Source organism: Lolium perenne, chromosome 1 (assembly GCF_019359855.2).
Source record: "Lolium perenne isolate Kyuss_39 chromosome 1, Kyuss_2.0, whole genome shotgun sequence".
NCBI classification, from domain to species: domain Eukaryota; kingdom Viridiplantae; phylum Streptophyta; class Magnoliopsida; order Poales; family Poaceae; genus Lolium; species Lolium perenne.
In genome coordinates, this window is record NC_067244.2 from 31,094,470 (window position 1) to 31,122,076 (window position 27,607).

Sequence of the window (27,607 nt, forward strand, 5' to 3'; positions counted from 1 at the left end):
GTGCATGGCACCGAAGGCGCCGCCTCTACAAAGGCCGTCGATAAGAACCGTGTCCGCCCACTCGCGCTCCGGCTCATCAAGCGTCGGTGGACGCACACGCTCGGCCACGCCTCCTTCTGTCGGCGTCGTCGTCCACGACAAACAACGGCGCACGGCTTCCGCCCCGACTCGGAGGACGCCGGGGGAATCTGTCCAATGCCGGTGCGTCAAGGAGGAGGACGCTGGTTCCTCAGCGCCGCCTTCGCCGGTGAAGAGGCGATGGTGGGAGATGGAAGCGGAGGCGCATGCGGCTCTCCGTGGCGGAGATGACCTGGAGGACTTCCCCGGGCAGCACTTCATCATTGGCTGCTCCGTCGAGGAGGACTACCGAAAGATTACGCTCGACCCGAGGCAGGCGGCGATGTGGTCTGCCATGGACCACGGCGAGAACTTCGTCGACCTCGCCGGTCCTTCTGAGCTGCCGGCACCAAAGGAGGAGGATGACGACGACGTCGACGACGCGGAGAACCTCGACTTCAACGTCTTCGACGCACGCTGCTGCTAGTTTTTTTAGTTTTTAGTTCAAATTCGAGCCATTTTTATATAAAACTTGTCTAAATTCGTATGTATTTTGCTTTTTAAAAAGTTTTTTACATTTGAATTATACCGGGGCTATCGTATGGGGGATGCCCAGTGTGGGAACACCTTCCCCAAATGAAAGATACAGTGCCAGCTCCCCCCATACAGCAGTGTCGGCGCCCTTACCGGCGCCTAATTGGGAGCCGCCGGTAAAGATGCTCTAAGAGCACATATACAAAGGAAGGAAGAAGTATCAACCAGTCACCTCTGTCAAACCACATCAGCACAAGTCTGTGAAGCTATCACTGAGATTCGCCCCTACCCAACGCAACAGTAGCCTTGCCACGTGAGCATGCAGTACATGGCAGCCCGCACCGGTCCAATCTCCCAGCTTCTCTTCCTCTTGCGCCTTTTCCATCTTTTCTCTTCCTTCTTCTTTTCCCGCCTCCTATGCAGGCAGCGGCTTCCTCACCGGAACCACTTTTTAGCCTACACGGTGGCATCCAAGCCTAGTTGGATCTATGGGGAAGTAAGCTCGAGCATACCATTGGCCATGCCCTAAGTGATCATAGGTTGGTGTTTTAAGTGTATGATGACCAATTCTATGCGCACTGAAAAGTTCAAGTACCCACCATATTTTTTTCTTTTTCGAATTGCTGCATGGGTTATGGGTTGCTAAAAGTGGAAACAAAAGAAGAAAGGTATTTTTTTGGGTGGAGATTTTTAGCTCCCGGAAATTAAGTAATCATGTTTAAAAAGAAAGAAAAGAAAAAATCTAGATGTAGCCAATGATGTACCTGACACAAACGTGCAAAATATAAATTTCAAATAGCTTGTAGTTTGAGATACACAAAAATAACAAAAGTATAGATGTAAATATGCATATTATCAAATCTCCAAATTTAATCGATATTGATTTTGTTATTTTTTGTGTAGCCTACTATATAAAGAATTTTGCATTGCATTTTTCATGATTATAGCTTACATCATTGACTATCTAAATTTATTTCGTAATATTTTATATTTATTATTTCGATTTTTGAAAAATAATTGAATAAAGGGATCACTTGAGCTCCGGAACCAAAGACACTTCCAAAAAAATTTAAGAAAGAACACTACTCCCTCGGTCAACCAATAAGTGTACTTCTAAATTTTGAAAAAACTCAAACTTTTCTAAATTTGACCAATTTCGTAGAGAAGAATAACAACATCAAACTAATGCATTATGTAGCTACATTTTAAAATGGATTTAGGAATATTAATTTAGTGTCATGATTGTTGATAATTGTTTTTTCTAAAGTTAGTCCAATTTTAATAACTTAGACTTATAATAAAATCTAGAAATACACTAATTCCAGACAAAGGGAATAGGAACAAATAAAAAATTAGCGTTAGACACATAACGAGTTTCTCCGCTACCACCGTTGCAAATTTTCCCCTCCTCTTCCCTTGCCGTTGCCGTCTCATGCCGATGTGGTTTTCTGACACAACATCTTTGAAGATCGAGTAGATCGTGTATGGGATGGCGCGCCGATTGTTCGAGCTACGTCTCAGCTTGCCACGAGATGGTGCTGGTACGTGCAAGGCTTCATGGCACCGTGATGCATGTGTTTGCAGGGGGCTGGTGGTGGCATGGCCATATGTATTTGTGTGGCGGTGCCCCCGATACGGTGATAGACCCGTCCTTGGGAACCCTGAATAATTAAAAAAACAGTTGGTAGGGATGGGTCTGCCCCCTCCTTCATGACCCCGGGGTAGGGTCGCCAAGACATATGACGAGAGAGACCTAGGGTTAAGACATCCGGAACAGATACAACAGACTCTACTCTCCCATTGCTCCATTCCATCCCATCATCCCAACTGTTAGAGCATCCCACTCGTTGGCGCTCCCCACGCCCAAATCCGACGAAATTTTCGTCCGGATTGGAGGAAGATTTGGCGTGGGGAGGAGTAGTTTCCCAGCCGCGTGCCCAGGCGAAGACGACGATACGAGTTTGAAAAATGGAAACTTGATAAACTTCGGCTAAATTCGGGCAAATATAGGCTAAACTTAATGATATTTAGACTAAAACGGGCGGAGTTAATACATAGAGGCCGAATTCGACTATATTTCGAATTCGGCTAGGGGAATTCAAATGCTAATTTTAAAACATGGCGCTCTACATGCCCAAACGGCGGTAGAACACCGTGTAGTCGTCGCCGCCGTCGTCGCCGCTGTCGTCGGAGCCGTCGTCCTCGACCTTCGGCACCTTCGGTGGCGCGGCCTGGCGGCTGCTGCCCTGGCCGGCGTCTCCCCACCCCGGGGATGGCTTGTACCATTCGTCGTCCGAGGACTCGAGGTCGACGACGGGGGCAACGACGCCGGATGGAGGCGTCGCAGGACGGCGGTAGCGCGCGGCGTCGTCGGCGGCGGTTGGAGCGCGCGCGCGGCGAGTCGGCGTGCGGCGGCCAGGTCCATCGCCCGCCGCCGTCGCTCCGCCTCCTCGCGCTCCCACTCGCGCTGGACCACGCCAGGGCGGCGTCCTCGGGGAGGGCGTTGTCGGCGGGCACCAGGTCGTTGAGCGACCTGGCGATCGCCTCCGCCACGGCGGCGTCCTCCGCGCGCTTCGCCTCCTCCTCAGCGAGCCTGTTTGCGGCAGCGGCCGCGACGTCCTCCTTTTTCGCCGCCTTCCTCTTCCGCCCAGGCTGGGAGGGTTGGTCGCGGATGACGAGGGCGCCGCTGCTGCGCCCTCTGGTCGGCGGCGGAGACGCCGACTCCTTCTTGACGCGCACCGGCGTCGAAGGCGACGTCGCCTCCTCCCTCTTCACCGGCGCCAAGGATGACCTCGGCGCCGATCCGGAAGACGACGAGCTGGCAGCCATGCGCCGTGGCTGCCAGACGTTTCCCCGGCGGCGGCTCGCCGATGCCCTCGATGGAGGGGGCATCGTGAGCACCGGGAAGTTTCCGCCCTCGATGTGATCGAGGACGGCCTCGAGTGTCCGGCCCGGCGCGCTCCACCAACGTCGGCGGCCCGCGGCATTGTTGCGCGGAGGCGGAGGCGGCGGGCCGTCGTAGGAGGCGAGCTCCCGCTCCCACCGCCGTAGGAAGTACGAGTTCCACGCCGTGTAGTTGTCGGGGTGGTGGCGTGGCTCGGCGCGCTCCTCATCCGTCAAGGTCATCCGCGCCTCCTCGATGGCGACGTCGAGGGCGTGGCCATGAGGCGGCGGCGGGATTGGTACGCCGCCAGCACTAAGCCGCCACCCGCCGCCGGGAGGCCTCGTGTCCGGCGGGCAGGGGTACCGGCGGGGGAAGCCGTTGTTGGCTGCGCCGTCGTCGTCGTAGAACGCCATCGGGAGAGTAGAGGGAGAGTGGAGGGAGAGTGGAGCACGGGGTACGCCTCGCGGCGAGCGGACCGGCGTATATAGGCGCGGTTGGCGCTGGTGATTAATGCCGCGTGGAATGCGACGCGTCCGCGGCGAGCTGACCGGCGGCAGCCTTTAGTGCGCGCGGAAGACGATGCGTGCACGGGAGACGACGACATTAACTCGCCGCGTGGCCGGCGAATGCAGACCGGCGGCAGGCTTTTACAGCGCGCGGAAGACGATGCGATGAGGACGACGATTGGTTTCTCTCGCCGACAAGTTGGAGCCACCAGACGCGCGGGAAGTTTCCTCGGTGTTTCCCGCGCTTTCGTTTCGTCCGGACTCCCCGAGCGCTCCCCGGGGGACCGGGGATGGCGTGGGATCGCCGGATGAATTTAGGCCCAAATCCGAACGAAAACGAGGAACCGGGGGCGCGACTGGGCCGAATTACGCCGTCCGGATGGAAAAAACGCTCGCTGGGGACCTGTTCGGGGACGAGTGGAGATGCTCTTACCCCCCAAGCTAGGCTAGGAACTCGCACTACCGAGCTCGGCGATAAGACTGAACCTACCCTAACATTTTACATAGTCGCAGCTAGTCTAACAGAGCGATGTGGGACAATGTTTTTGAACTAGCGAGGGCACGGTCCACGCACGTTGCGGCCCATATACTAGCCCACTGAATAAAAATGCTGGGGCCGAACAGGAATTCGTTCAGCACACTTTCGAAGAATTCAAAATGACCAGCTATTAGCACGAAACTTGTATTACTCAAGACATCAGAGATTACAATCTGTATGGCATATGCTTTCTAAACCCTCTGGACCAGAGGCAAGCCATACCGCCGTACGAGAATTTGTTCTTGCAAACTTAGCTAGGAAATCACTAGAAGAATTCTGACATCTTTTTACTTGAGTAACAGCAGTACATTCGTGGCTTCTACCCAAGGAAAAAAAATAGCGTGCTATAACAAAACAGGATCGGCTGAAAAATATGCTATTAGCATGCTAATAGCGTGCTATAGAACGCTATAGCGCCGGAATGATGTAGCGTGGTCTATCTAGAAATGCTATAGCGTGCTATTAGCGCCGAAATAGCGCGCTTTTTTTTCATGGTTCAAATGGATGTTGCAATATCGGTTGGCTGGACTGTATTTGGCTTGGAGACTTTTGAGTGCTTTGACTTGTTCTGGCCAAGGTAGTTTCCACAAGCGATGTCTGACCTAGACCTTGAGCAGCTTTGACCGGGATAAAAGATTATTTTCCGTTCAAAAATAAATAACCTAGATTTACATGTATGTAGACGCATTTTAATTCGTAAATACATATAAATTTAGACAAATCCGAGCCACTTATTTTCCTGCAGGGAAATACTATTTAAAAAAGGCAACAAAGAGAGTATTGTCGATGCTACACTAAACACCAGTACATCGTGTGCACAGGATAGCTTATTTTGCAAAACATTTGCATTAAATTATTTAAGTTGCATTTGTGGTATGCTCAAATAACTAGAATTCAAAGAAGCATTAAAACGTTTATACAAAAGAATGTTAAAAATCTTAAGTTTTGTATGACCATGACATCTACAACAATTAAGGATCCGTGTAATTCTCAAATGATTATTCTTATCTTTTTGAACGAGTCAAATGCTTATTCATCGACGTACTGAAAGTAGCCTTACATGATAACCTGGCCTGGCACCATACTCAAGCGGTCGCAAATTGCAGGTTACATCACTCACCAATCTGCTCTCCGATATTCTCCACATCCAACAGAAACTGGACGAAGGATGCCCGTGACGAGCCCCCTTCCTCAATTGCCGCCCTCGCCTCTTCTTTGCGAGCAGCCACCTGCGCCCTTAGCTGCCTCCCTTCTGCACCCTCTATAACCAACCTCACCTTGGTCTCCACCTCGTCCGCCTTCACAAAACCCGCCATGTACCCATCTAGCTCCACAGCGATGCTCATCTCCTCCATCATGCACACCTTGTTCATCTTCTGCTCCGCTTCTAGTGGCCAGCACAACATTGGGACGCCCGCCACGATAGACTCTAGCACCGAGTTCCAGCCGCAGTGTGTAACGAATGCACCAGTCGCACGGTGCCGGAGTACATCCACCTGCGGCGCCCACGACTTGATGACGAGGCCCTTGTCCTTGGTCCGCTCTAGGAACCCCTCCGGCATGAGCGCGTGGAGATCCGGCTCTGGGCGCACCTCCAAGTATTTCTCCGGGTCATGGCTTCCGGCCGGCGTGCGCACGGACCATAGGAAGTGTTGCCTGGACCTCTCTAGGCCAACGGCTATCTCCCGGAGCTGCTCCACGGAGAACGTGCCCATGCTTCCGAAGCAGAGGAACACGACGCTGCGGTCCGGCTGCAAATCCAGCCACTTAAGGCACTCGTTGCTCGCCGCTCCGTTTTCATCCTTTGAGCCCATGCCAACCAACGGCCCGACGCAATATATCGGAGGCAGGATCCGGCCGGGGACACAGAGAGGATCCCTAAGTGACTGCACCGCCCGGGTCTCCAACGACTCGAACGTGTTCACCAGAACGCCCATCGTCTCAGTGTTGCGCTTCCAGGTGTTGGTCATTGCCTTGCACATCTCCTCCTCCGGGTGCTCCAGTAGCTCTTTGATGAGATGAGATGCCGGCATCGGCGGAACTCCGAGGAAATGAAGCGGCGTGTCCCCGATTTCCTTCAAGCCGGTCTGCCTGCTAGCTATCAATGCAGGAAACTGGGTCAAGACAGACAGACACGACGCACTTGAGGCGAAGAACGTGTATGCCGGGATACCGAGCTTCAAGCAGACGTCGAGAGCGTGACTGCAGAACATGTCAAGGACAACGGAATGCAAGCTTTCCCGGGGCAAGGAGCGGAGGAAGGCTTCGAGCAGCTCGTTGTAATCGCGCAAGAGCTGAAGAATGAGTAGGAAAGGGTGTTTGCCAGAGGCGAACATGTCTGGGAGAGGGAGTGCCGGGAGGACATGGAAGGAGATGGACGGGTTGGAGGCGGCAATACGCTCAATGGCGGTGGCGCTGGAGTCGGACGACTTGAAGGGTGGCTCGACGAGCACCATGGTGACATTATAGCCATGCTTGAGGAAGATGTTGGCGAGCTCCGTCATGGGGGCAATGTGACCAACATCGCAACCGGGGTACATGATGACAGTCTGCTTCATCTTGTCCATGTGGGAGGTGGTTGGGCTTGCTCAATACTTCTATTGGAAATAGAGATGTTTTCGATCTTTTGGCAGATGACAGTGGCAGTGGCGGTGTGGAAATGCTTTGCCGTTGTAGTGCGCTACTTATAGTCATGTTCTGCCTTGCGGGTGAAGTATTTTGGACCTGGGAAGTCAGAGATCTTCCTTAAAGTCTCTAAGTACTAAGTAGTAAAGTAATTTGTGGAAGCAGTTGTTGATTAGTTCCAGCGTGGTAATGTTCCTGGTAGCTGCAGCTTGCATATGTCATATGTGGGTACTGGGTACCTAACTGATTAATCATACACACGCTAGAGGTTTGAATCGGTACGGGGCGGGTAGGTTGTAGCCCATATCTAGGAATATTTTTAACTTTGAGAGAATTAAGATGTTATTGAGCCCTAATTGCAACCGACGTTGCAGCTCAGAGGTAGCATGAATAGCAATCAGGCGATCTAGGGCAGTTGCAAGCCATGTTGCAATTCATGACTAACACGAATCGCGGGCAATCTGATATTTAAAAAAAAAATCTCAGTTGCAACTATATTTACGACTAGAAAAAAACTCAGTTGCAACTCATATTACAACTAATGCTAGCACAAACAAATTGTGATCATATGGTTTAAAAAGTCAACTGACAATAAAGTTAATTCTCAGTCACGCGAATCAGCAAAACGATATGTTCTATATTTTCAAGTTTATTGTCAATTTTCGATTTTTAATAGCAGGAGCCTTAGCTCCGGGAGATCAAAAGGGTATTATCGCCTCATAGAACTGAGACAACTTCAGTCTGTGCCATCTCAGCGCTGCAGTTTCGTCTTTGCCGAGTACAAAACATACTTAACAAAGACAGAAAAAAAAAGAATACCCCGCAAACTTTTTGCTGTGTTACACTATGCAAAGATGTTGCTTTAGAACTCTAGGAAGAGTTTGCCTGGTTTATTTTTGTCGCTGTAATATAAATGGCAAGTTGATAGCGCGCCATCCATACCAAAAAAAAAGACACGTGGCATCAGCGGCGAAGGATAAAAAAACTCTAAGGTGAGGAGAACCCTGAAAAAAATGATACAAATACCAAAATATAAACCAAGTATATTAAGCTCTTATGGAACGTGGAGGAGGATCTAAGCATGTATGGCAAACCCACGACCAGGACCATCATGAGAGCACCTCTAGTCGTTTGGGCTCCCAGGCCGAAATCCAGCGCTAAATAGTGTTGGATGGATGTAAATTTCAAAGACCTAGTTTCCCAGCGGCGAGACTAGGGGAATGAAGACGAAATGGCGAATTCAAACGGACCAAGACGAAATACGTTCAAACTTAGCCTAAATTTAGAGATATTTAACATATATAGGCGAGTTCGTACATGTATAAGCCAAATTTGTAATATATTCGAATTTGGCTAGAGGGAATATAAATTAAACGTAAAAACACGGCGTTCTACATGCCAAAATGGGGGTAGAACGTCGTGTAGTCGTTGCCGTCGTCGCTAGAGTCGCCGTCATCCTCGGGTGGCAGCGCCTGCTAGCTGTTGATATGGCCGGGGGCTCCCCAACGGCTGGAACCCTGGCCAGGAGGCGTCGATCCGCATGAACGCGTGGCCAACCTTGACGCCGAGCTCGACGAGGAGGAAAACGCCATTCGCCGCGGCATCCAGGGGCTTTCATGTCGGCACGACACGGAAGGCACCACCGTCGGCGGCGGCATCCCCAACACGGGTAAGTTGCCGCCCTTGATTTGCGTGAGGACGTTCTCGAGCGTGCGGCCCAGCGCACTCCACCAGCAGCGGTGGCCGGCGGCATTGTTGCACGCGGGAGGTGGGGGAGGGCCGTCGTACGCGGCAAGTTCGCGGTCGTACCTGTCGCGGAAGAAATGCATCCACACCTCGTAGTTCTCCAGGAAGAAGCGCAGCTCGGCGCGCTGCTCGTCGCTCATGGTGGCGAGCACTGGCTCGACCTCCGACACGAGGGCGTCGCCTTGCGGCGGCGGCGGAATCGGCACGCCTCCCACGCTTAGCCGCCAACCTCCCGGCGCGCGGAAGTCCAGCGGCGCCGTGTAGCCCGCCATGTACAGGAGCTTCCCCTCCCACTAGTGGAGGGACCGCCGGCAGAAGCCGTTGTTCGCCGCACCGTCACCGGGGAAACGATTCACCATTGGATGAGCCGAGGCCTTTTCGACGAGAGAAGAATGGAGAGAGAGGGGGACGGCGGTGGTGAATGCGGCTAGGCGCGGTAGCTCCAGGATAAATAGAGGGGAGCAGCGCGTGAATTTGAGAAGACGACATTAACTCGCCGCGTGGAAGCTTCGCGGCGACGACTGATCTGCGGCAGGCTTTTACAGCGCACAGAAGACGATGTGATGAGGACGACGATCAACCTTTCTCGCTGACTAGTCGGGGCCACCAGGCGCGCGGGAACTTTCCTCGATGATTCTCGCGCTTTTGTTTCCTCCAGACTCCCCGAGCGCGCCCCAGGTGAGCGGGGTTGACATAGGCTCGTTGGATGGATGAAAGCCCAAATCCAAGCGAAAACGAAGATCCGGGAGCGCGACTGAACCATTTTTATCGTCCGGATGAAAAAAAGGCTCCTGGAGGCTTTGTCTGGGAGAAGCCTGGAGGTGCTCTAACCAACAGGAGCCGTGTCCATGTGACCTGAGCGGTGGTTACTCGTGCCGCCAAGGCCTGTGTGGAAGTCATGCTGCGTCTACCCTATGAGGCTACCGTGTGCGCCGCCAAGGTTCATGGCCACGTCACCGCGCATCGACACATTTATCGTTGGATGTACATTGTTCAGCAAAGAGGTCAACGAAGCCGTGGACGTCTCCGTCTCGGGAGATTCTCTGCCACCATAGGAACATTAGCAGTTCAAAACCATTCTTCTTCCATTGGACCAGTTTGTTCTCGATGTGCCTGTCGGAAGATGTATTCAGGTTAAGGGTAAGCTGGTATTCAACAGATATAATGTCGTTTGTCGATCATTCGATTCAGATCAAAGGTGAGATGAATCCGAGCCATTGGGTCCAACACAGCTACTGCTACACTAGTGTACACCTGATGATCAGGGATTGTTGATCAGGTCGGCGCCTTTCTAGAATAATATGGGTCAGCTATGTATGCACGAACATCATAGCAATGTGACGACGGCGTGGGCCTCCTCGAAGCGCACGCCACCAAGGAAAGGCCGTAGCATGGCGGCCAGGAGCAATAGTGAGGTGGCCATGGCCAGGAGCAATAGTGAGGTGCACATGACGCAATGGTGAGGCAGCCATGGCAAGTGAGTGGGTCGGAATCGAGCGGGTGGAGAATGGAATCGAGTGGGCGTTGGCCGTTGAGGGTTGCGTTGGCAACCGGCAAGGGAAGATAGGTAGAGCTAGTGCAAGGGAAAAAAAAGGATCGAAGAATGGCCGAAGATAAGTTCGCATCGTGGAGAGAGAAAGATAGCGTCGGGTATGGGTCAAAGAAACGTGTCGTCCGAGTGATAACTAGCCCTATATAAAAAGATCTAAAAAACAGTTGGTAGAGAAGAGTCTTGCCCCCAACACAAATGACCTAGGGTCACAGGCCCTCGGGGTGTAGGCCCAGCAAGACACACTGAGTAAGACTTGGAGTTGGACTTGCCCCCATCACAAATGACCTAGGGTTAGGGGCCCACGGGGGCAGGCCCGGCAGGCTATCCATCCTCTTCTCAGTGTTATCTCATCATTCCAACTGTGCCCCCGAAGCTGGGCTAGGAGCTCGCACTACCAAGCTCGGCGATCAGGTTTATCCTACGATGCCTTTTAAGCAGGCACCAGCCTCCCTATACTAGCGATGTGGGACAAAAAAAGCTAGCGCGCGGCTTAACCGTCCGGGCGATTGCGGCCGGCCAACGCATAAATCCCATGGGCCTGTTAGAGTCGGCCCATAAACTGCTGCGCCGAATAAAAGCTCTAAATTCTAACGAGAACAGTTGGCCCACTTCCAGATAAATCAAAGCAAAATACTCATAATTCTAAATTCTACGGTTTACTGCTCCAGGTAAATTTACCGTTCACTCTACAAGAAGAGTATTCCAATATCGTTCAGTATTTCTAGGGAATCGTCTTCGCAACATCATCGTCATTAGCGGAAAGTGAACATGTCATCATGCCATCCTCCTTGAACGTATTTGGCTTGCAGCAGTTTGAGGGCTTCAACTTGATCTCGCGACGCATTTTCAACTAGGAATGTTTGACCCCAGACCTTCCGCAGCTCTGACCAGAAAAGAATTAAGAAAGCAGAAGATAAGAGTATTGCCGACTGAATGCTGTGCAGCTACTTAAAACTAATAGTAGAGAGTTACGTGCAAAGTACAATTTCCCATATTCATCTGAAATGAAAAGTTCTGACAAATCATTTGCTCTGTACGTTGAAATTACTGGGACAAGTAGCATATTCCTAATTAAAATTGTTCTTGCAGCCACTCAACATAAAGTTGTTTCCCAATCCGAGATGGCTTCAGGTGGTTGTATTGCACATCTGCCATATCATCCCTCTACTTTATTTCCAATCAGCATTTATCGTATTTGACTGATTTATGTAGGTATGTCAAACTATGATAATCACATATCCCGAACATGTGCCCAAACCCTTTCGTCAGCCCAGACAGTTCGCCTTGCTCTTGATCCTCAGTATATTCTGTTCTCCTTTTTTTTTTTTGCGAATAAGTATATTCTGTTCTCCATATCATCAAAATCTAAAACACATAGTAGCCACCACGGAGCACTGGGAGTAGATTGTTGCTGGGTCTCTAGCTCATATCCAGAGTCTCCGATCTCAGGGCAACCATGGCCCCTGCCACATCAGCTCCTAGTGACCTCCGTTCCACACCCTGACATGGTGCTTCACTGAACATGACACTGTCCATGGCTCACCTTTCTCCTCTCGCGCTTTTCTTTTCTTATTCTTCACTCTCCACGCCTTCTCGCCCTATACTTTCTCCCTCTCCGGATCGAGTTCACATGGACGTAATGCATGGATTGGAGAACATGGATGGTAGGTAGGACTTGGGAAGGTGCCCAGTATGGAGGCGTGGTCGGACGTTGCCGATAGCCAGCAATGCCAATCTGGCAGAGCAGCGTGAAATTACGATGTGGCAGAATCCGGTGAACCTAAAAGTTGATCTAGTGGCTAATAACGCTTGAATTTGCCATCTCTACACTGTTGGATTAGACAATATCAACGGCTATTGGGTTCAAAGATTTTCGCACGCAGGAGAACAACATGGTCCTATTTATGAGGAAACCGGACCGCAAACCAAACATATGATTCCTTCCGGCTTACAATGCACACCCAAACTAGGACACTACAAGCACCCGCCTTGCCCAACCGGACCGGCCAACAACCATAGCATGACAACCTAGAACGGCACTAACTCTAGGGAGGTAAACGTCGATGTACAGACCTCCCAGCAGAAGGCGAGAGGGTGGCAGGACCTGGCCAGACCTAGAGGAAGCAACGTTGAGCAGGTGCCATCAAAGGGTACATAGCGCTCCGAAGACCCACGCTCAAAGTAGCGCCACCTCTGGCTCCAGCTGCCTTCTAGGGATTCTCGGGACAACCTCGACAAAGCCTCCAAACAAGGGGATGACACTGAAGTGCCACCACTACCTGATCCAACAACTAGATCTAGGGTTTCCCCTGGTGCAGGATGGGGTGAAACGAAAAGAGCTCGACGACGCCTTCAAGAAAGTAACAGCGTCCGCGTGCGTCACCGTCATCCTCAACCGTGCAGGATTTCTCCCAGCCCTGACTTCGACCCCACTATCCACCGGAACGGGTCGAACAAGAGCCATCATCAGCAAAGGACGCCACCGAAAAGAGATGAGCGCGAAATGGTGAGCGAGGGCCATAGTCAGCTAGGGTCACAGGTCCTTGAGGTACGCCCAGCAAGACACACTGAGTGATTCCAACTGTACCCCTGAAGCTGGGCTAGGAGCTCGCACTACCAAGCTTGGCGATAAGATCTAAGGGCATCTCCAACGGGGCGACCCAAACCGCGCCCGCGCGTCCGGATGGGTTGAGTCGGACAAAAACACGGCCCAGCGCGCGGACCCATCCCTAAAACGGATGGCCGCGGCGTCCGGGACGACCCAAACCTGGCCCAAATCTGGGACGAGTTTGCGTGGCCGCGGACGCCGAATGCTGGTCGCTCGCGTCCTCCCCTTGTCCGCCCCTGGCCCGCCTGTCTGTCTCCCAAAACACAAACTCCTCGCACACATCTCCCGCCGCTCCGCCGCCAGCCAAGGACCGGCGATTTGTGAGCGGCGTCGACGCCGGCCACCGTCGTCAAGACGCCGGCAAGCGGGACGGAAGCATAGGTCGCGGCCCCGCGCTGCTTTCGTCGCGTCGTACCAGAGTCGGAGGACGCCGTCGCCGTCGCTGTTGTCCTCCCACCGTCGCGAGACGTCCCGCCGTTCGCAGCTGCATCGTTGCCGCCGGAGGTGAGCTCTCGTGCACCGTGTTTGCAGACCGCAAGTCGGCCGAGACGGCCATGGCTTGCAGGTCCCTACGGACACATTGGATGGCCTCCGCCTGCGAGGTGTTCGACGAAATGGGCATACTAAAATTTGTCCGTTTTCATCTGTAGATCATGGTGGACAGCGACGACGACTACTTCAAGAACTTCATCGACACGTCATTAGACGAGGACTCCGACGACGAATTTTTCACGGATGCTGCGCTGATCATCCACGAGCACATTGTCTCGCAGATCCCCGTGCACCGGGGGTCCTTTGTCGGGGCGCGCGGCCGCCTTGGACCGCAAAAGAGAACGCGCTCACGACCAGCTCTTCACCTACTACTTCCAACCCAAGGCATTGTTCACCCCGACCATGTTTCGCCGTCGTTTTCGGATGTCTAGACCGTTGTTCCGCCGGATAATGGATGGTGTCAAGCTCTACAACGACTACTTCAACGCAAAAGTGGATGCAATTGGCAAGGTAGGCCTCTCTTCGTACCATAAATGCACGAAAGCGATTAGGATGCTTGCATATGGCCGTTGCCGGTGATTTCGTAGATGAGTACACGCGCATGAGTGAGTCAACTGGCTTGGAAGCGATGTACAGGTTCTGCAGAGCAGTGATCGGTTCGTTCGGAGAACAATACCTCCGGCAACCTAATGCAGAGGACACAGCTCGTCTGTTGTCAATCAACGCTTCCAGGGGGTTTCCTGGGATGCTTGGCAGCATAGACTGCATGCACTGGGAGTGGAAGAACTGCCCCTTTGGTTGGTAGGGGGCATACAACGGTCATTCTGAGGGGTGCACAGTCATTCTTGAAGCTGTTGCTTCACAGGATACATGGATTTGGCACTCATTCTTCGGAATGGCTGGCTCGCACAATGACATCAATGTGTTGCAGCGCTCTCCGGTGTTTGATAGGCTAGCGTACGGCCAGTCCCTGATGTGGATTTTGAGATCAATGGCCACCAGTACACCAAGGGGTACTACCTTGCTAACGGTATCTATCCACCTTGGGCTACACTCGTGAAGACAATCTGAAAACCCAACTCAGAGCAGGAGGCAAGGTTTGCCAAAGAGCAAGAGGCAGCCCTGAAAGATGTTGAGCGGGCGTTTGGCATTCTCCAAGCTCGTTGGGCTATCGTCAGACACCCTGCCAGAGCCTGGGATGTGCAAACTCTGTGGGAGGTGATGACCGCTTGTGTAATCATGCATAACATGATTGTTGAGGTAGAGCAGGATGATTCACTCTATGATAATGACTGGGAGGGCCAGGGAGAGTTGGTTACTCCTAAGGTGGCCCGGCATCATTCCAGGAAATTCTTCATGCACATCATGAAATTCGAGATCTAGCTGTACACAACCAGCTACAGGCAGATTTGATCGAGCACGTCTGGCAGCATGTAGGCAACAATGCTGCAAACAACAATGATGAAGGAAATCCGGAAGCCTAGAGCATTTATATCGTTTTTTCATTTTATTTGAATAATACTTTATCCTTGATTACGTGGACAATGTAATGTGTAATAAATTTTGAGCATTTGACATGGACAATGTAATGTGTAATAAATTTTGAGCATTTGAACTATTTTATACATTTTCTAATTTATTTTGTGTTTTTATAGTAAATTTACAAGAAACACGTACTGTACGGCGCCGCGACCCAAAACTGTCGCGTTGGGCGCAGGGCGCGGACGCGGGGCTCCGTCCGCGCGTCCGCTCGTCCCAAAACGGACGGCCCAGCGCGTCCGTTTGGGTCGCCCGGTTGGAGATGCCCTAAGGGTATCTCCAACGATAGGACCCGAACCGGACGCGTTGGCCCATCCAGATTGGGTCCTTTGGGTGGCTGCGCGAACACGTAAACCTAGCCGACGGTCTGTTTGGGTCGCGCACCGTGCCCAACTCGCAGAAGCAGCACAAAAGTCAAAGACAACAAAAAAGAAACAAAAACAATTTAAATTTAAACTAAAGTTCATTTAAACTTAGCCCTATTTTGAGCAATTCTTACACAAAAGAAAGCCCTATATGGGCTTTAAACTAAAAAAAACGGAGGAAACCCAGCACCTCAGCGAGGTGTGGCCATTTGGTTAGCTCCTCGAGGTCGTTGACCTCGCGGGACGCCGCGAGCGCGGCCTGCAGCTCGGGGTCGTCATCCTCCTCGGGCTAGGCCGGTGGCGCTGGCGCGGCCCGTGGCAGAGTAGCCACGGGCTCGTCGATGTAGAGGCCGCCAGAGCAACGGCGAGCCCTCCTATTCGGCGTGTGCGGCTGCGCGCGAGGCCTCGCCATCGCTGAGGTGAAGTAGGTGCGCCAGCGCGCATCGTGCTCCACCTCGAACCACAAGTCCTAGTAAGGACTCATGTCATTGTAGGCGGGGTCCTCCCGAAGGTCCGCCGGGGCAGCTGCGCGCGTCGCGTATGGATCTCCGCCAGGCGTAAGAGGCCGATGGTCAGGATAGGCGGCACCGAAACCCAATCTATGCTCAGGCGTGCACCACGACATTGGGGCGCCGACCTCCCAGAAGATCTGCGCCACCACGATGGTGACATAGATCCAGTCGCGGATGGCCGCCATTGGTCCCATGTCAAAAGCCGCCGGCGCGACTCACCGGCTGCTTCCTGCCCCGTGGTCGTTCGCCGATGGTGAGAAGTCGCACTTCGAGGCCATGGCGGCGCGGAAGCTCGAGCTCGTGCGGCGCGGAAGCTCGAGCTCGTGCATGTGGAGTGGGGACTGGATAGGGACAGTCCCCCTCCCCAGTCCACATTTAATAGGACTCGGGCACCGACAGGTGGGACGGACACACGGACCAGGCGAACGAGCGAGGACGCCGCGTGCCATCCGCGGCCACGCAAACCTAGCCCAAATCATCCCAGACATAGTGGCCATAAGCATTTGGAATGCGTGACCGCGTTGTGCCGCATTTTTGTCCGCCGCGACCCATCCGGACGCGTGATGGGTAGCCGCGTTGGAGATGGCCTAACCGACGCTACCTTATACCTTTTAACTAGGTATCGGTCTCCCTGTACGAGCGATGTGGGATAAAAAAGTTTATAAAAAACAGTTGGTAGAGAAGAGTCTTTGCCCCCAACACAAATGACCTAGGGTCACAGGCCCTCGGGGTGTAGACCCAGCAAGACACACTAAGTGAGACTTGGAGTTTGACTTGCCCCCATCACAAATGACCTAGGGTAACGGGCCCACGGGGGCAGGCCCGGCAGACTATCCATCCTCTTCTCAGTGTCATCTCATCATTCCAACTGTGCCCCCGAAGCTGGGCTAGGAGCTCGCACTACCAAGCTCGGCGATCAGGTTGATCCTACGATGCCTTTTAAGCAGCCACCAGCCTCCCTGTATTAGCGATGTGGGACAAAAAAAGCTAGCGCGCGCGATTGCGGCCGGCCAACCGTAAATCCCGTGGGCCTGTTAGACTTGGCCCATAAACTGCTGCCCAGAATAAAAGCCTCTAAATTCTAACGAGAACGGTTGGCCCACTTCCCGATAAATCAAAGCAAAATACTCGTGATTCTGAATTCTACGGTTTACTGCTCCAGGTAAATTTACCGTTCACTCTACAAGAAGAGTATTCCAATATCGTTCAGTATTTCTAGGGAGTCGTCTTCACAACATCATCATCATTAGCGGAAAGTGAACATGTCATCATGCCATCCTCCTTGAACGTATTTGGCTTGCAGCAGTTTGAGGGCTTCAACTTGATCTCGCGACGCATTTTCAACTAGGAATGTTTGACCCCAGACCTTCCGCAGCTCTGACCAGAAAAGAATTAAGCAAGCAGAAGATAAGAGTATTGCCAACTTCTTTTCAAAAAAAAAAAAAAGAGTGTTGCCAACTGAATGCTGTGCAGTGCAGCTACTTAAAACTAATAGTAGAGTTACGTCCAAAGTGCAATTTCCCATATTCATCTGAAATGAAAAGAAGTTCTGAGAAATCATTTGCTCTGTACGTTGAAATTACTGGAGCAAGTAACATATTCCTAATTAAAATTGTTCTTGCAGCCACTCAACATAAAGTTGTTTTCCAATCCGAGATGGCTTCAGGTGGTTGTATTGCATATTGCCATATCATCCCTCTACTTTATTTCTAATCAGCATATGTCAAACTATGATAATCACATATCCCGAACATGTGCCCAAACCCTCTCGTCAGACCGGACGGTTCGCCTTGCTCTTGACCCTCAGTATATTCTGTTCTCCATATCGTCAAAATCTACAGCAACCACCGAGCACTGGGAGTAGATTGCTGCTGGGTCTCTAGCCCTCTACACTACAGTCCAAGGCACCTCTCCCCTGCCTTGCTCATATCCAGCATCTCTAACCTCCGGGCAACCGTCGCCCCTGCCACATCAGCCTCTAGTGACCTCCGGGCAACCGTCGCCCTGCCACATCAGCCTCTAGTGACCTCCGTTCCCCACCCTGACATTGTACTGCCGCATCTGTGGTGCTTCACTGAACATGACACTGTCCATAGCTCACATTTCGCCTCTCGCACTTTCCTTTTCTTGTTCTTCACTCTCCACGCCTTCTCTCCCTATACTTTCTCCCTGTCCGGATCGAGTTCATAGGGACGTAATGCATGGATAGGAGAACATGGATGGTAGGTAGGTCTTGGGAAGGTGCCAAGTATGGATGGGTGGTCAGACGTTGCTGATAGCCAGCAATGCCAATCTGGCAGAACAGGGTGAAAGCACGATGTGGCAGAATCCGGTGAACCTAAAAGTTGATCTAATGGCTAATAACGCTTGGATTTCCCATCTCTACACTGTTGGATTAGACAATATCAACGGCTATTGGGTTCAAAGTTTTTCGAGAACACGCAGGAGAGTTGCGCGTCATTGTATTGAACTTACAAGAGAACAACATGGTCCTATTTATGAGGAAACCGGACCGAAAACCAAACATATGGTGCCTTCTGGCTTACAATGCACACCCAAACTAGGACACTACAAGCACCCACCTTGCCCAACCACCCGGCCAACAACCATAGCATGACAACCTAGAACGGCACTAAGTCTAGGGAGGTAAACGTCGACATACGGACCTCCCAGCAGAAGGCGAGAGGACCTGGCCAGACCTAGAGGAAGCAACATCGAGCAGGCGCCATCAAAGGGTACATAACGCTCTGAAGACCCACGCTCAAATTAGCACCACCTCTGGCTCCAGCTGCCTTCTAGGGATTCTCGGGACAATCTCGACAAAGCCTCCAACAGAGGGATGACACCGAAGTGCCACCACTACCTGATCCAACAACTAGATCTAGGGTTTCCCCTGGTGCTCGGGAAGGGGTGAAAGGAAAAGAGCTCGACGACACCCTCACGAAAGTAACAGTGCGCGCGTGTGTCGCCGTCATCCTCAACCGCACAGGATTTCTCCCAGCCCTGACTTCGACCCCACTATCCACCGAAACAGATCGAACAAGAGCCACCATCAGTAAAGCACGCCACCGAAAAGAGATCGAGCGCGAAATGGCGAGCAAGGGGCCGTAGTCAGCTAGGGTCACAGGTCTTTGAGGTAGGCCCAGCAAGACACACTGAGTGAGCCTTGTTAGTGCCATCTCATCATTCCAATTGTACCCCCGAAGCTGGGCTAGGAGCTTGCACTACCAAGCTTGACGATAAGATCTAAAGGCATCTCCAACGCTATGACCCAAACCGGACGCGTTGGCCCATCTGGATTGGGCCCTTTGGGTGGCCACGCGGGCACGCGAACCTGGTCGACGGTCCGAACGAAACACGGGATGGGTAGCCACGTTGGAGATGGCCTAACCGACGCTACCCTTTAACTAGGTATCGGTCTCCCTAAACGAGCGATGTCGGATAAAAAGATAAAAAACAGTTGGTAGAGAAGAGTCTTTGCCCCCAACACAAATGACCTAGGGTCACCCTCGGGGTGTAGGCCATGAGTGAGACTTGCAGTTGGACTTGCCCCCATCACAAATGACCTAGGGTGACGGGCCCAGGGGCGGGCCCGGCAGGCTATCCATTCTCTTCTCAGTGTCATCTCATCATTCCAACTGTGCCCCCGAAGTTGGGCTAGGAGTGCGGCCTGCAGCTCGGGGTCATCGTCCTCCTCTGACTCAGCCGGTGGCGCTGGCGCGGCCCGCGGCGGAGTAGCCACGGGCTCATCAATGTAGAGGCCGCCAGAGCAGCCGCCAGCCCTCCTAGTCGGGGTGCGCGGCTGCGCGCGAGGCCTCGCCGTCGCCGAGGTGAAGCAGGTGCGCCGGCACGCATCGTGCTCCACCTCGAACCACAAGTCCCAGTAGGGACTCATGTCGTTGTAGGCGGGGTCCTCTCGAAGGTCCGCCGGCAGCTGCGCGCGTCGCCTATGGATCTCCGTCGGGCGTGAGCGGCCGGTGGCCGGGATAGGTGGCACCGAAACCCGATCTGGGCTCAGGTGCCAGCCGTGGGGGAGGTGCACGTCGCCCCACGACATTGGGGCGCCGGCCTCCTAGAAGATCTGCGCCACCACGACCGTGACTTAGATCCGATTGCGGATGGCCACCAGCGGCCCCATGTCGAAAGTCTTCATCGCGGCTCGCCGGCCTCGTGGTCGTTCGCCGATGGTGAGAACTCGCGCTTCAGGGCCATGGCGGCGCGGAAGCTCGATCTCGCGTGTGGAGTGGAGTGGGGACTGGATAGGAACAGTCCCCCTCCACAGGACTAGGGCACCGACAGGTGGGCCAGGCACATGGACAAGGCGAACGAGCAAGGACGCCGCGTGCCATCCGCGGCCACACAAACCTAGTCCCAGACACAGCGGCCATAAGCATTTGGAATGTTTGACCGCGTTGTGCCACGTTTTTGTCCGCCGCGACCCATCCGGACGCGCGATGGGTAGCCGGGTTGGAGATGGCCTAACCGACGCTACCTACCTTATACCTTTTAACTAGGTATCGGTCTCCATGTACGAGCGATGTGGGATAAAAAAAGAAAAAAACAGTTGGTAGAGAAGAGTCTTTGCCCCCAACACAAATGACCTAGGGTCACAGGCCCTCGGGGTGTAGGCCCAGCAAGACACACTGAGTGAGACTTGGAGTTGGACTTGCCCCCATCACAAATGACCTAGGGTTACGGACCCACGGGGGCAGGCCCGGCAGGCTATCCATCCTCTTCTCAGTGTCATCTCATCATTCCAAGTGTGCCCCCGAAGCTGGGCTAGGAGCTCGCACTACCAAGCTCGGCGATCAGGTTTATCCTACGATGCCTTTAAGCAGGCACCAGCCTCCCTGTATTAGCGATGTGGGACAAAAAAGCTAGCGCGCGGCTGTACCGTCCGCGCGATTGCCGCCGGCCAACGCGCAAATCCCGTGGGCCTGTTAGAGTCGGCCCATAAACTGCTGTGCCGATAAAAGCTCTAAATTCTAACGAGAACAGTTGGCCCACTTCCCGATAAATCAAAGCAAAATACTCATAATTCTGAATTCTACGGTTTACTGCTCCAGGTAAATTTACCGTTCACTCTACAAGAATTCCAATATCGTTCGACTAGAGGGCATAGTATTTCTAGGGAATCGTCTTCACAACAACATCATCATTAGCGGAAAGTGAACATGTCATCATGCCATCCTCCTTGAACGTATTTGGCTTGCAGCAGTTTGAGGGCTTCAACTTGATCTCGCGATGCATTTTCAACCACGAATGTTTGACCCCAGACCTTCCGCAGCTCTGACCAGAAAAGAATTAAGAAAGCAGAAGATAAGAGTATTGCCAACTGAATGTTGTGCGCCTGTGCAGCTACTTAAAAGTAATAGTAGAGAGCTATGTCCAAAGTGCAATTTCACATATTCATTTGAAAGGAAAGGAAGCTCTCAGAAATCATTTGTTATGTACGTCGAAATTACTGGGGCAAGTAGCATATTCCTAATTAAAATTGTTCTTGCAGCCACTCAACATAAAGTTGTTTTCCAATCCGAGATGGCTTCAGGTGGTTGTATTGCACATTGCCATATCATCCCTCTACTTTATTTCCAATCAGCATATGTCAAACTATGATAATCACATATCCCGAACATGTACCCAAACCCTCTCGTCAGCCCGGACGGTTCGCCTTGCTCTTGATCCTCAGTATATTCTGTTCTCCATATCGTCAAAATCTACAGCCTATAGTAGCAACCACGGAGCACTGGGAGAAGATTGCTGCTGGGTCTCTAGCCCTCTACACTACAGTCCAAGGCACCTCTCCCCTGCCTTGCTCATATCCAGCGTCTCCAATTCTCCTGGCAACCGTTGCCCCTGCCACATCAGCTCCTAGTGACCTCCGTTCCCCACCCTGACATGGTACTGCCACATCTGTGGTGCTCCACTGAACATGACACCTTTCGCCTCTCAGCGCTTTCCTTTTCTTGTTCTTCACTCTCCACGCCTTCTCGCCCTATGCTTTCTCCCTCTCCGGATCGAGTTCACAGGGACGTACTGCATGGATTGGAGAACATGGATGGTGGGTAGGTCTTGGGAAGGTGCCCAGTATGGAGGCGTGGTCGGACATTGCCGGTAGCCAGCAATGCCAATCTGGCAGAGCAGCGTGAAAGCACGATGTGGCAGAATCCGCTCACCTTTCGCCTCTCGCGCTTTCCTTTCCTTGTTCTTCACTCTCCACGCCTTCTCGCCCTATGCTTTCTCCCTCTCCGGATCGAGTTCACAGGGACCTAATGCATGGATTGGAGAACATGGATGGTAGGTAGGTCTTGGGAAGGTGCCCAGTATGGAGGCGTGGTCGAACATTGCCGGTAGCCAGCAGTGCAATCTGGCAGAGCAGCGTCAAAGCACGAGACGGCGGCAGGACCTGGCCAGACCTAGAGGAAGCAACGTCGAGCAGGCGCCGGCAGAGGCGCTCCGAAGACCCACGCTCAAAGTAGCGGCCACCTCTGGCTCCATCTGCCGTCTAGGGACTCTTAGGACAACCTCCACAACCTCCACTAAGCCTCCAACAAGGGGATGACACCGATGTGCCACCACTGCCTGATCGAACAACTGGATCTAGGGTTTCCCCTGGTGCCCCGGGAAGGGGTGAAACGAAAAGGGCTCGACGACGCCTTCAAGAAAGTAACGGCGCCCGTGTGCGTTGCCGTCGCCCGGAACCGTGCATGATTTCTCCCAGCCCTGACTTCGACCCCATTGTCCACTGGAACGAAGCGAACAAGAGCCATCATCAATAAAGGACGCCACCGAAGAGAGATGAGCGCGAAATGGCGAGCAAGGGGCCCTAGTCAGCCTTTAGCATCACCCAGCAGCCCGACGCGATGTTGGCCGATCTACCACACCCCTACGCCGCGAAGCAGGACGGAACGACGGCCCAGCATCAGCCGCGAAGCAGGGCAGCGGCGGCGGCCCAGATCAGGCCCGCCAACACCTGGCACGAGCTCCGCAAGCTCCAGCACACAGGCACCACCGCCGCATATCATTGCAGGCGCCGCTGCCTCCTCGCTGGGCGCGAACGGCCCAGATCAGGCCCAAGCGCTGCCGGAGCCAGCATGCCGCACCTCGCAGCCTGGCAAGAAGCAGGCGCCACGTGACCGCACGCAACTCCGCGCGACCATCCACCGCTCCAACGCCGCTCCCCACCGCCAAACGCCGCGGCGTTCCGCAACAGCCCCTCTCCACACGAAGAGAAGAAAAGAGGAGCCCGCCCCACCTTGCCCTCCACCTTCGGCGGCTGGGCACCGCCACCACCGCCGGCACTGGCCGGAGGGGCTCGAGATCTTGGGTTTTTTGTTTGGGGGAGGGAGGTGCCCTCCGGAGCCACCCGCGTGAACAGCCCGGGAGGGAGAGCTCTGATAATCCAAGCCTAGATAACCGCTCTGATAATCGGTTCAAAGTTATTCATACACTACAAAAATAAACTAGGTAGCTTCACATGTTTCACATGTTAAAAGCCAGTAGTCATAACATACACAAAACACATAATTCAAGGTATGTATTGATATATTTGAATGTAACAATGCGCATTCGACACCCAGAAATCCAAGGATATGTACTTTTATCCTAAATAAAATGCACGATATTTTATTTGATGATAAATATACGTAAATATTTGTCGCAAAAAATGATTATGCATTAATTGTGTAAAGATTTGTTGAAGCAATAATGTTTATGCATGATCACTATTCCTAACGTACTGAGAAAGGAAGAATGCATTTCCCACTAGCATGGTCAAAATTGGTTGTCAGATCTGAAATGTATATGTCCATCGAAGGTTTTTGGTTCATGAATAAATGATCCTTAAATTTATGAGCTGTTCATGTTAGAGACTGAGCAAGAATGGAAAACGTTGCATACTAGGAAATAGCTCAAGTACTAGATATGTTTTGCAAAATGTACGGCCATTGTGATGAGAAACGGGTGAGGTAGAAGGTCTTTCTTGCAAAAAAAAAAAAGCATGAATCTTAAGTAATGAACAGCCCTGGTAGAGCAGGGGCGTCCAACTGGTCGTACGAACACATTTTTGGTATAAACGAAAACAGTTCAAGTCGTTTTCATGCATTTTTAAATAAATTGAGGGACTATCACTTTACCAACAATAAGAAACAGCTGGGCATGATAAGGGAACACAGACAATGGATGCAAGGTCACAAGTTCAGGCATACCAGATTTATGCATGGGCGAGAGGCACATGATTATCAAGTCAAAGCGAGAAACTTTTGCCAAATTCTCCAAAATGTTAACTGCTAACACCGCATCATCCCTGATCATACAATAAGAACTAAAAGTAAGTAATAACATCAAAGGTTGCGAAACCAGTATTGCAAGAGTGTAAGAGGCAAGCGTACCGGTAGATTGAGGCTGTGCACTTAACGATATCAATCAGAAAAGCAGATGAAAGTGCATTCTTAAAAATCTCCGGTAGGCTCTCTGGTGGAATCGACTGGTCACATAACAAGAATGTGAAAAATTAGTAATTTACACAACCAGATTAATTTAAGGAGCTAAAAAAACGAGAGGCTGTCAATAATAAACCTTTAACAACTGTATTTGCTGGGCAGGGTCGTCAGAGATAGCTCTCCAAGAAACCTCAAAATCATAAGCTGTCTTTGGTGTCTTCACACTTTTTACAGTGCTGGACATATACCGTGAAGCAGCGCGTGATGCAAGATCTTGTACTGATATTTCTGGTGCAGGCTTCTGTTTAGCATCTCGAGGTTGCTGCATTAAATAATAGAAAAGTGACCGAAAGAAGCAAAACCTAGTACAACTTTACCAAATTGCGATAAATCAGTTCTTTATATAACAATTGCAGTGAAACTATAAGACAAGTGAGCTCTTAGATGCAGAATGCTTAAGTAGTACTGCGATGCACTAGGGAGGGTTTACCCTCCACCTACTCCTATAAGATTTTCCAACCACACAAACCATCTGATCCACCCTGACATCAACAGCCAAGTTGCAAAAGAGTTAACCAGTATAGTGGCAGACTTTTCTCTGCTTGAATTGACATGTTTGCTACTGGAAGACAGTCCAGCTACTGAGCTTGGACAGGTTTTGGCTTTTGACAACTCCACATACATGAAACAGTTGTTTCACTTTTGACAACTACAAATACACGAAACAGTTGTTTCACATATCTATAAGGATCAGCTAGTGCAGAAAAATGCATGAACAAGCAAAGCAACCCATATGCTATGCAGGCTATATCGTTGATGATGCTAACTATACCACGGTATAAGCTGACAAATACTAATACAATACGTAAATCATATTTTCTGTTGGTTTTCAAACAACTCAGATATCATGGGTATCGATAGCCAGAAAGGCTGTAGTCAGAACGCACCAGCATATTATTGTCTTTGAGGCTTGCACCGGATCCTCCTTTCGACGCACCACCTGCAAACTCTTTGATCCCAGATCTCCCAGACGAATCAACTTCCATGAAACTGTCCTGTACAATTACATCACATATTACACATCCTAACAGGTTTTCTGAATAGACCTAAGGTGGAACATAACCAACTCTACAGAGATAGAACAGAGGGTGGCTTGTAGTGACATGATTTGAGCTAGTTCAAAATTGCAGAGCCATGTGTGTGTCTTGTTGTAAGGTAACCGAGGGTGGTAGGAAATTATTATTCCTTAAGAAGGACAAATGCAGAAGTATCATGCAGTAGAACCTACCTTCTGGAGACCAGTTGCTGGGTGAGAAGTGATATCTTTTCTATCTCCAGCTTTATCAAATTCAGAAATTGTATGTTTAGCTTGAACTGAACTTCTCTTGGACATTTTCTGCATAATTAGTACAATCTTAAACAGTCGTATTTTGGTACAGCATCTAGCCTGGAACACAAAATTACTAATGTGCAAACACAAAAGGTAGGCTGGAGTTTGGTCAAGATACCAGATGGAAACTGAAGTAAGGAATTGCTCACCTCCATGAGTAGGGCCTTTATCTCAGAATATTGTTTCCTCAGTTCTGGATTGTTAGCATCGACACTTACCGCAAATTCAGCATCTGTTATGAGAATAAGTAATGTACACTAGTTGTCAATGTTCACACAGACAACAATTAAGCTTAGAGACAGGCACGGAGAGTTGAAACGAATATTACCATCCATTGCTTCCTTAAGCTTCCCAAGTCCTTTCCTTGCAGTAATTCTGCGTGAGTATGCTTTAACATAACGGTCATCCAGATTCAGAGCTTCAGTGCAGTCATTCTCTGCCTCCTCAAATCTAATAAGTCGCATATAAGAAGAAACAAAAAGTAAGACTAATACAGGTAGCGGTAGTAAAACATGTATTTCAAGCTCCACGACAGGATAAGCACGAGATATATCACAAAGAGCACTCTGGTGTCTTTGGTTGGTCTATCTACCACAATTATGGTTACAGACTCAAATAAGGTGAACTAGTAAACCAATTGCAGCTACAAGCCTACAAGCACAATGAAACCAGAAAGTGCCACATCCTAGCAAACACAATCATGGTTCTAGTGTAGTAGGAACTTGCCTTCTTAGTTTAAGGTACGCCATAGCTCGGTTTGCGAAGGAAACAGCCGTGGGCGACAAAGCGATGCTCCTCGAGTAGCACTCGATCGCTTCGGCAAACTTCTTCTGTTTGAAATACTCATTGCCCTGCAAACACAACCACATCAAACAACATGTATAGCTTCACAGAACCGGTCTCGGGCTCTCAAGGGATATTTTATAATATACCAATACAGCAGCCCAAAATTCTGTTTTCTACAAATCAACACAAGAGTTTGCACTGGGATTGATATATACTGACCTGCTCCTTTTCCGATGCGGCGTCAGGCATTGGTTCGTCGTTCAGGTAGGTCGAATAGTTCGTGCGATTGTAGCGGCCACCCATCTTGAATAACAACAACGAGAAGGAGAAGAATTACATGGTCGGATTCGAAATTAAAGATGAGAGGAAACGGAGCATGCGCAAGCTAGCTAGGGCTTCCTTACCATCTCCAGTCGGCCAGTCCACGCCGGTCCAGTACCAGTAGAAGGGTGTAGGGGGTGGCGTCCAGTCCAGTACCAGAGACTGCGTAGATCGTGGTTGGGTCTTCGCCGTCGCCGGCGCCGTAGTAGTCGGCGGCGGGATTAGGGGATGGAGGCCGTCGGCGGCGCTGGTGGCGCTCCTCGATGATTTTGGGGAGAAGCGGCCGGTCGAGCTCGAGCCATTCTGCAGCACCTGGTTAGGTCCAGCCGACTAGCAGGGCACGCGTGTGCGAATTACAAAGGGGCAATATGGACTTTTCGTATGGGAAAATGGCAGATAAAAACTGAAATGTGAATATAGGCTTAAATATAGCCTTTATGTAAATATGTTACATTTTAGAAGTGCCAAATCCTATATTCACAGGTGGGAAATCATCTAATTTACGGCAAAGAAAAAAACCGAGTCCAGGATAATTTTAGAGACTCGATATGATTTTAGTTGGACTATCACTCAATATAGATTTTTTTGAGAACTATAACTCAACCCTTTCTCAGGGACTTCCACAGGCCTTCCAAGCTTAACCAATTGTAATTCTTCGCCTTTTCCTCACCGAGAGATTTCCCATCTTTTTCAACTAAGAACTAGAACTGG

The 27,607-nt window shown here is 51.2% G+C and overlaps 2 protein-coding genes across 4 annotated transcripts; both read right to left on the minus strand.

The window, feature by feature from the left end:
- Nucleotides 1-5,475: 5,475 nt before the first annotated feature.
- Nucleotides 5,476-7,956, minus strand: LOC127345338 (UDP-glycosyltransferase 88A1-like). Its single transcript, XM_051371808.2, has one exon. It carries the CDS (start codon nt 7,084-7,086, stop codon nt 5,632-5,634), a length of 1,455 nt encoding a protein of 484 aa, XP_051227768.1. The 5' UTR covers nt 7,087-7,956; the 3' UTR covers nt 5,476-5,631.
- A 3,102-nt stretch (nt 7,957-11,058) lies between these two features.
- Nucleotides 11,059-27,213, minus strand: LOC127345348 (uncharacterized). Of its 3 annotated transcripts, XR_007878634.2 has the most exons (12): nt 26,980-27,213; nt 26,795-26,878; nt 26,516-26,640; nt 26,118-26,239; nt 25,939-26,021; nt 25,688-25,795; nt 25,347-25,454; nt 24,536-24,721; nt 24,349-24,443; nt 24,166-24,263; nt 17,131-17,335; nt 11,059-11,325 (listed from the first exon to the last, which is right to left on the minus strand). XR_007878634.2 is itself a non-coding variant. In XM_051371818.2 (11 exons), the coding sequence occupies exons 1-11, from the start codon at nt 26,980-26,982 to the stop codon at nt 17,205-17,207; spliced, it is 1,143 nt and encodes a 380-aa protein (XP_051227778.1). In that variant the 5' UTR covers nt 26,983-27,213; the 3' UTR covers nt 17,069-17,204. The 3 variants fall into 3 exon arrangements, 2 of the variants coding, with proteins under 2 accessions (XP_051227778.1, XP_051227795.1); XM_051371818.2 differs by lacking the exon at nt 11,059-11,325 and having other exon boundaries at nt 17,069-17,335; XM_051371835.2 differs by lacking the exons at nt 11,059-11,325; nt 17,131-17,335 and adding an exon at nt 20,973-21,247 and having other exon boundaries at nt 26,980-27,212.
- Nucleotides 27,214-27,607: the final 394 nt, after the last annotated feature.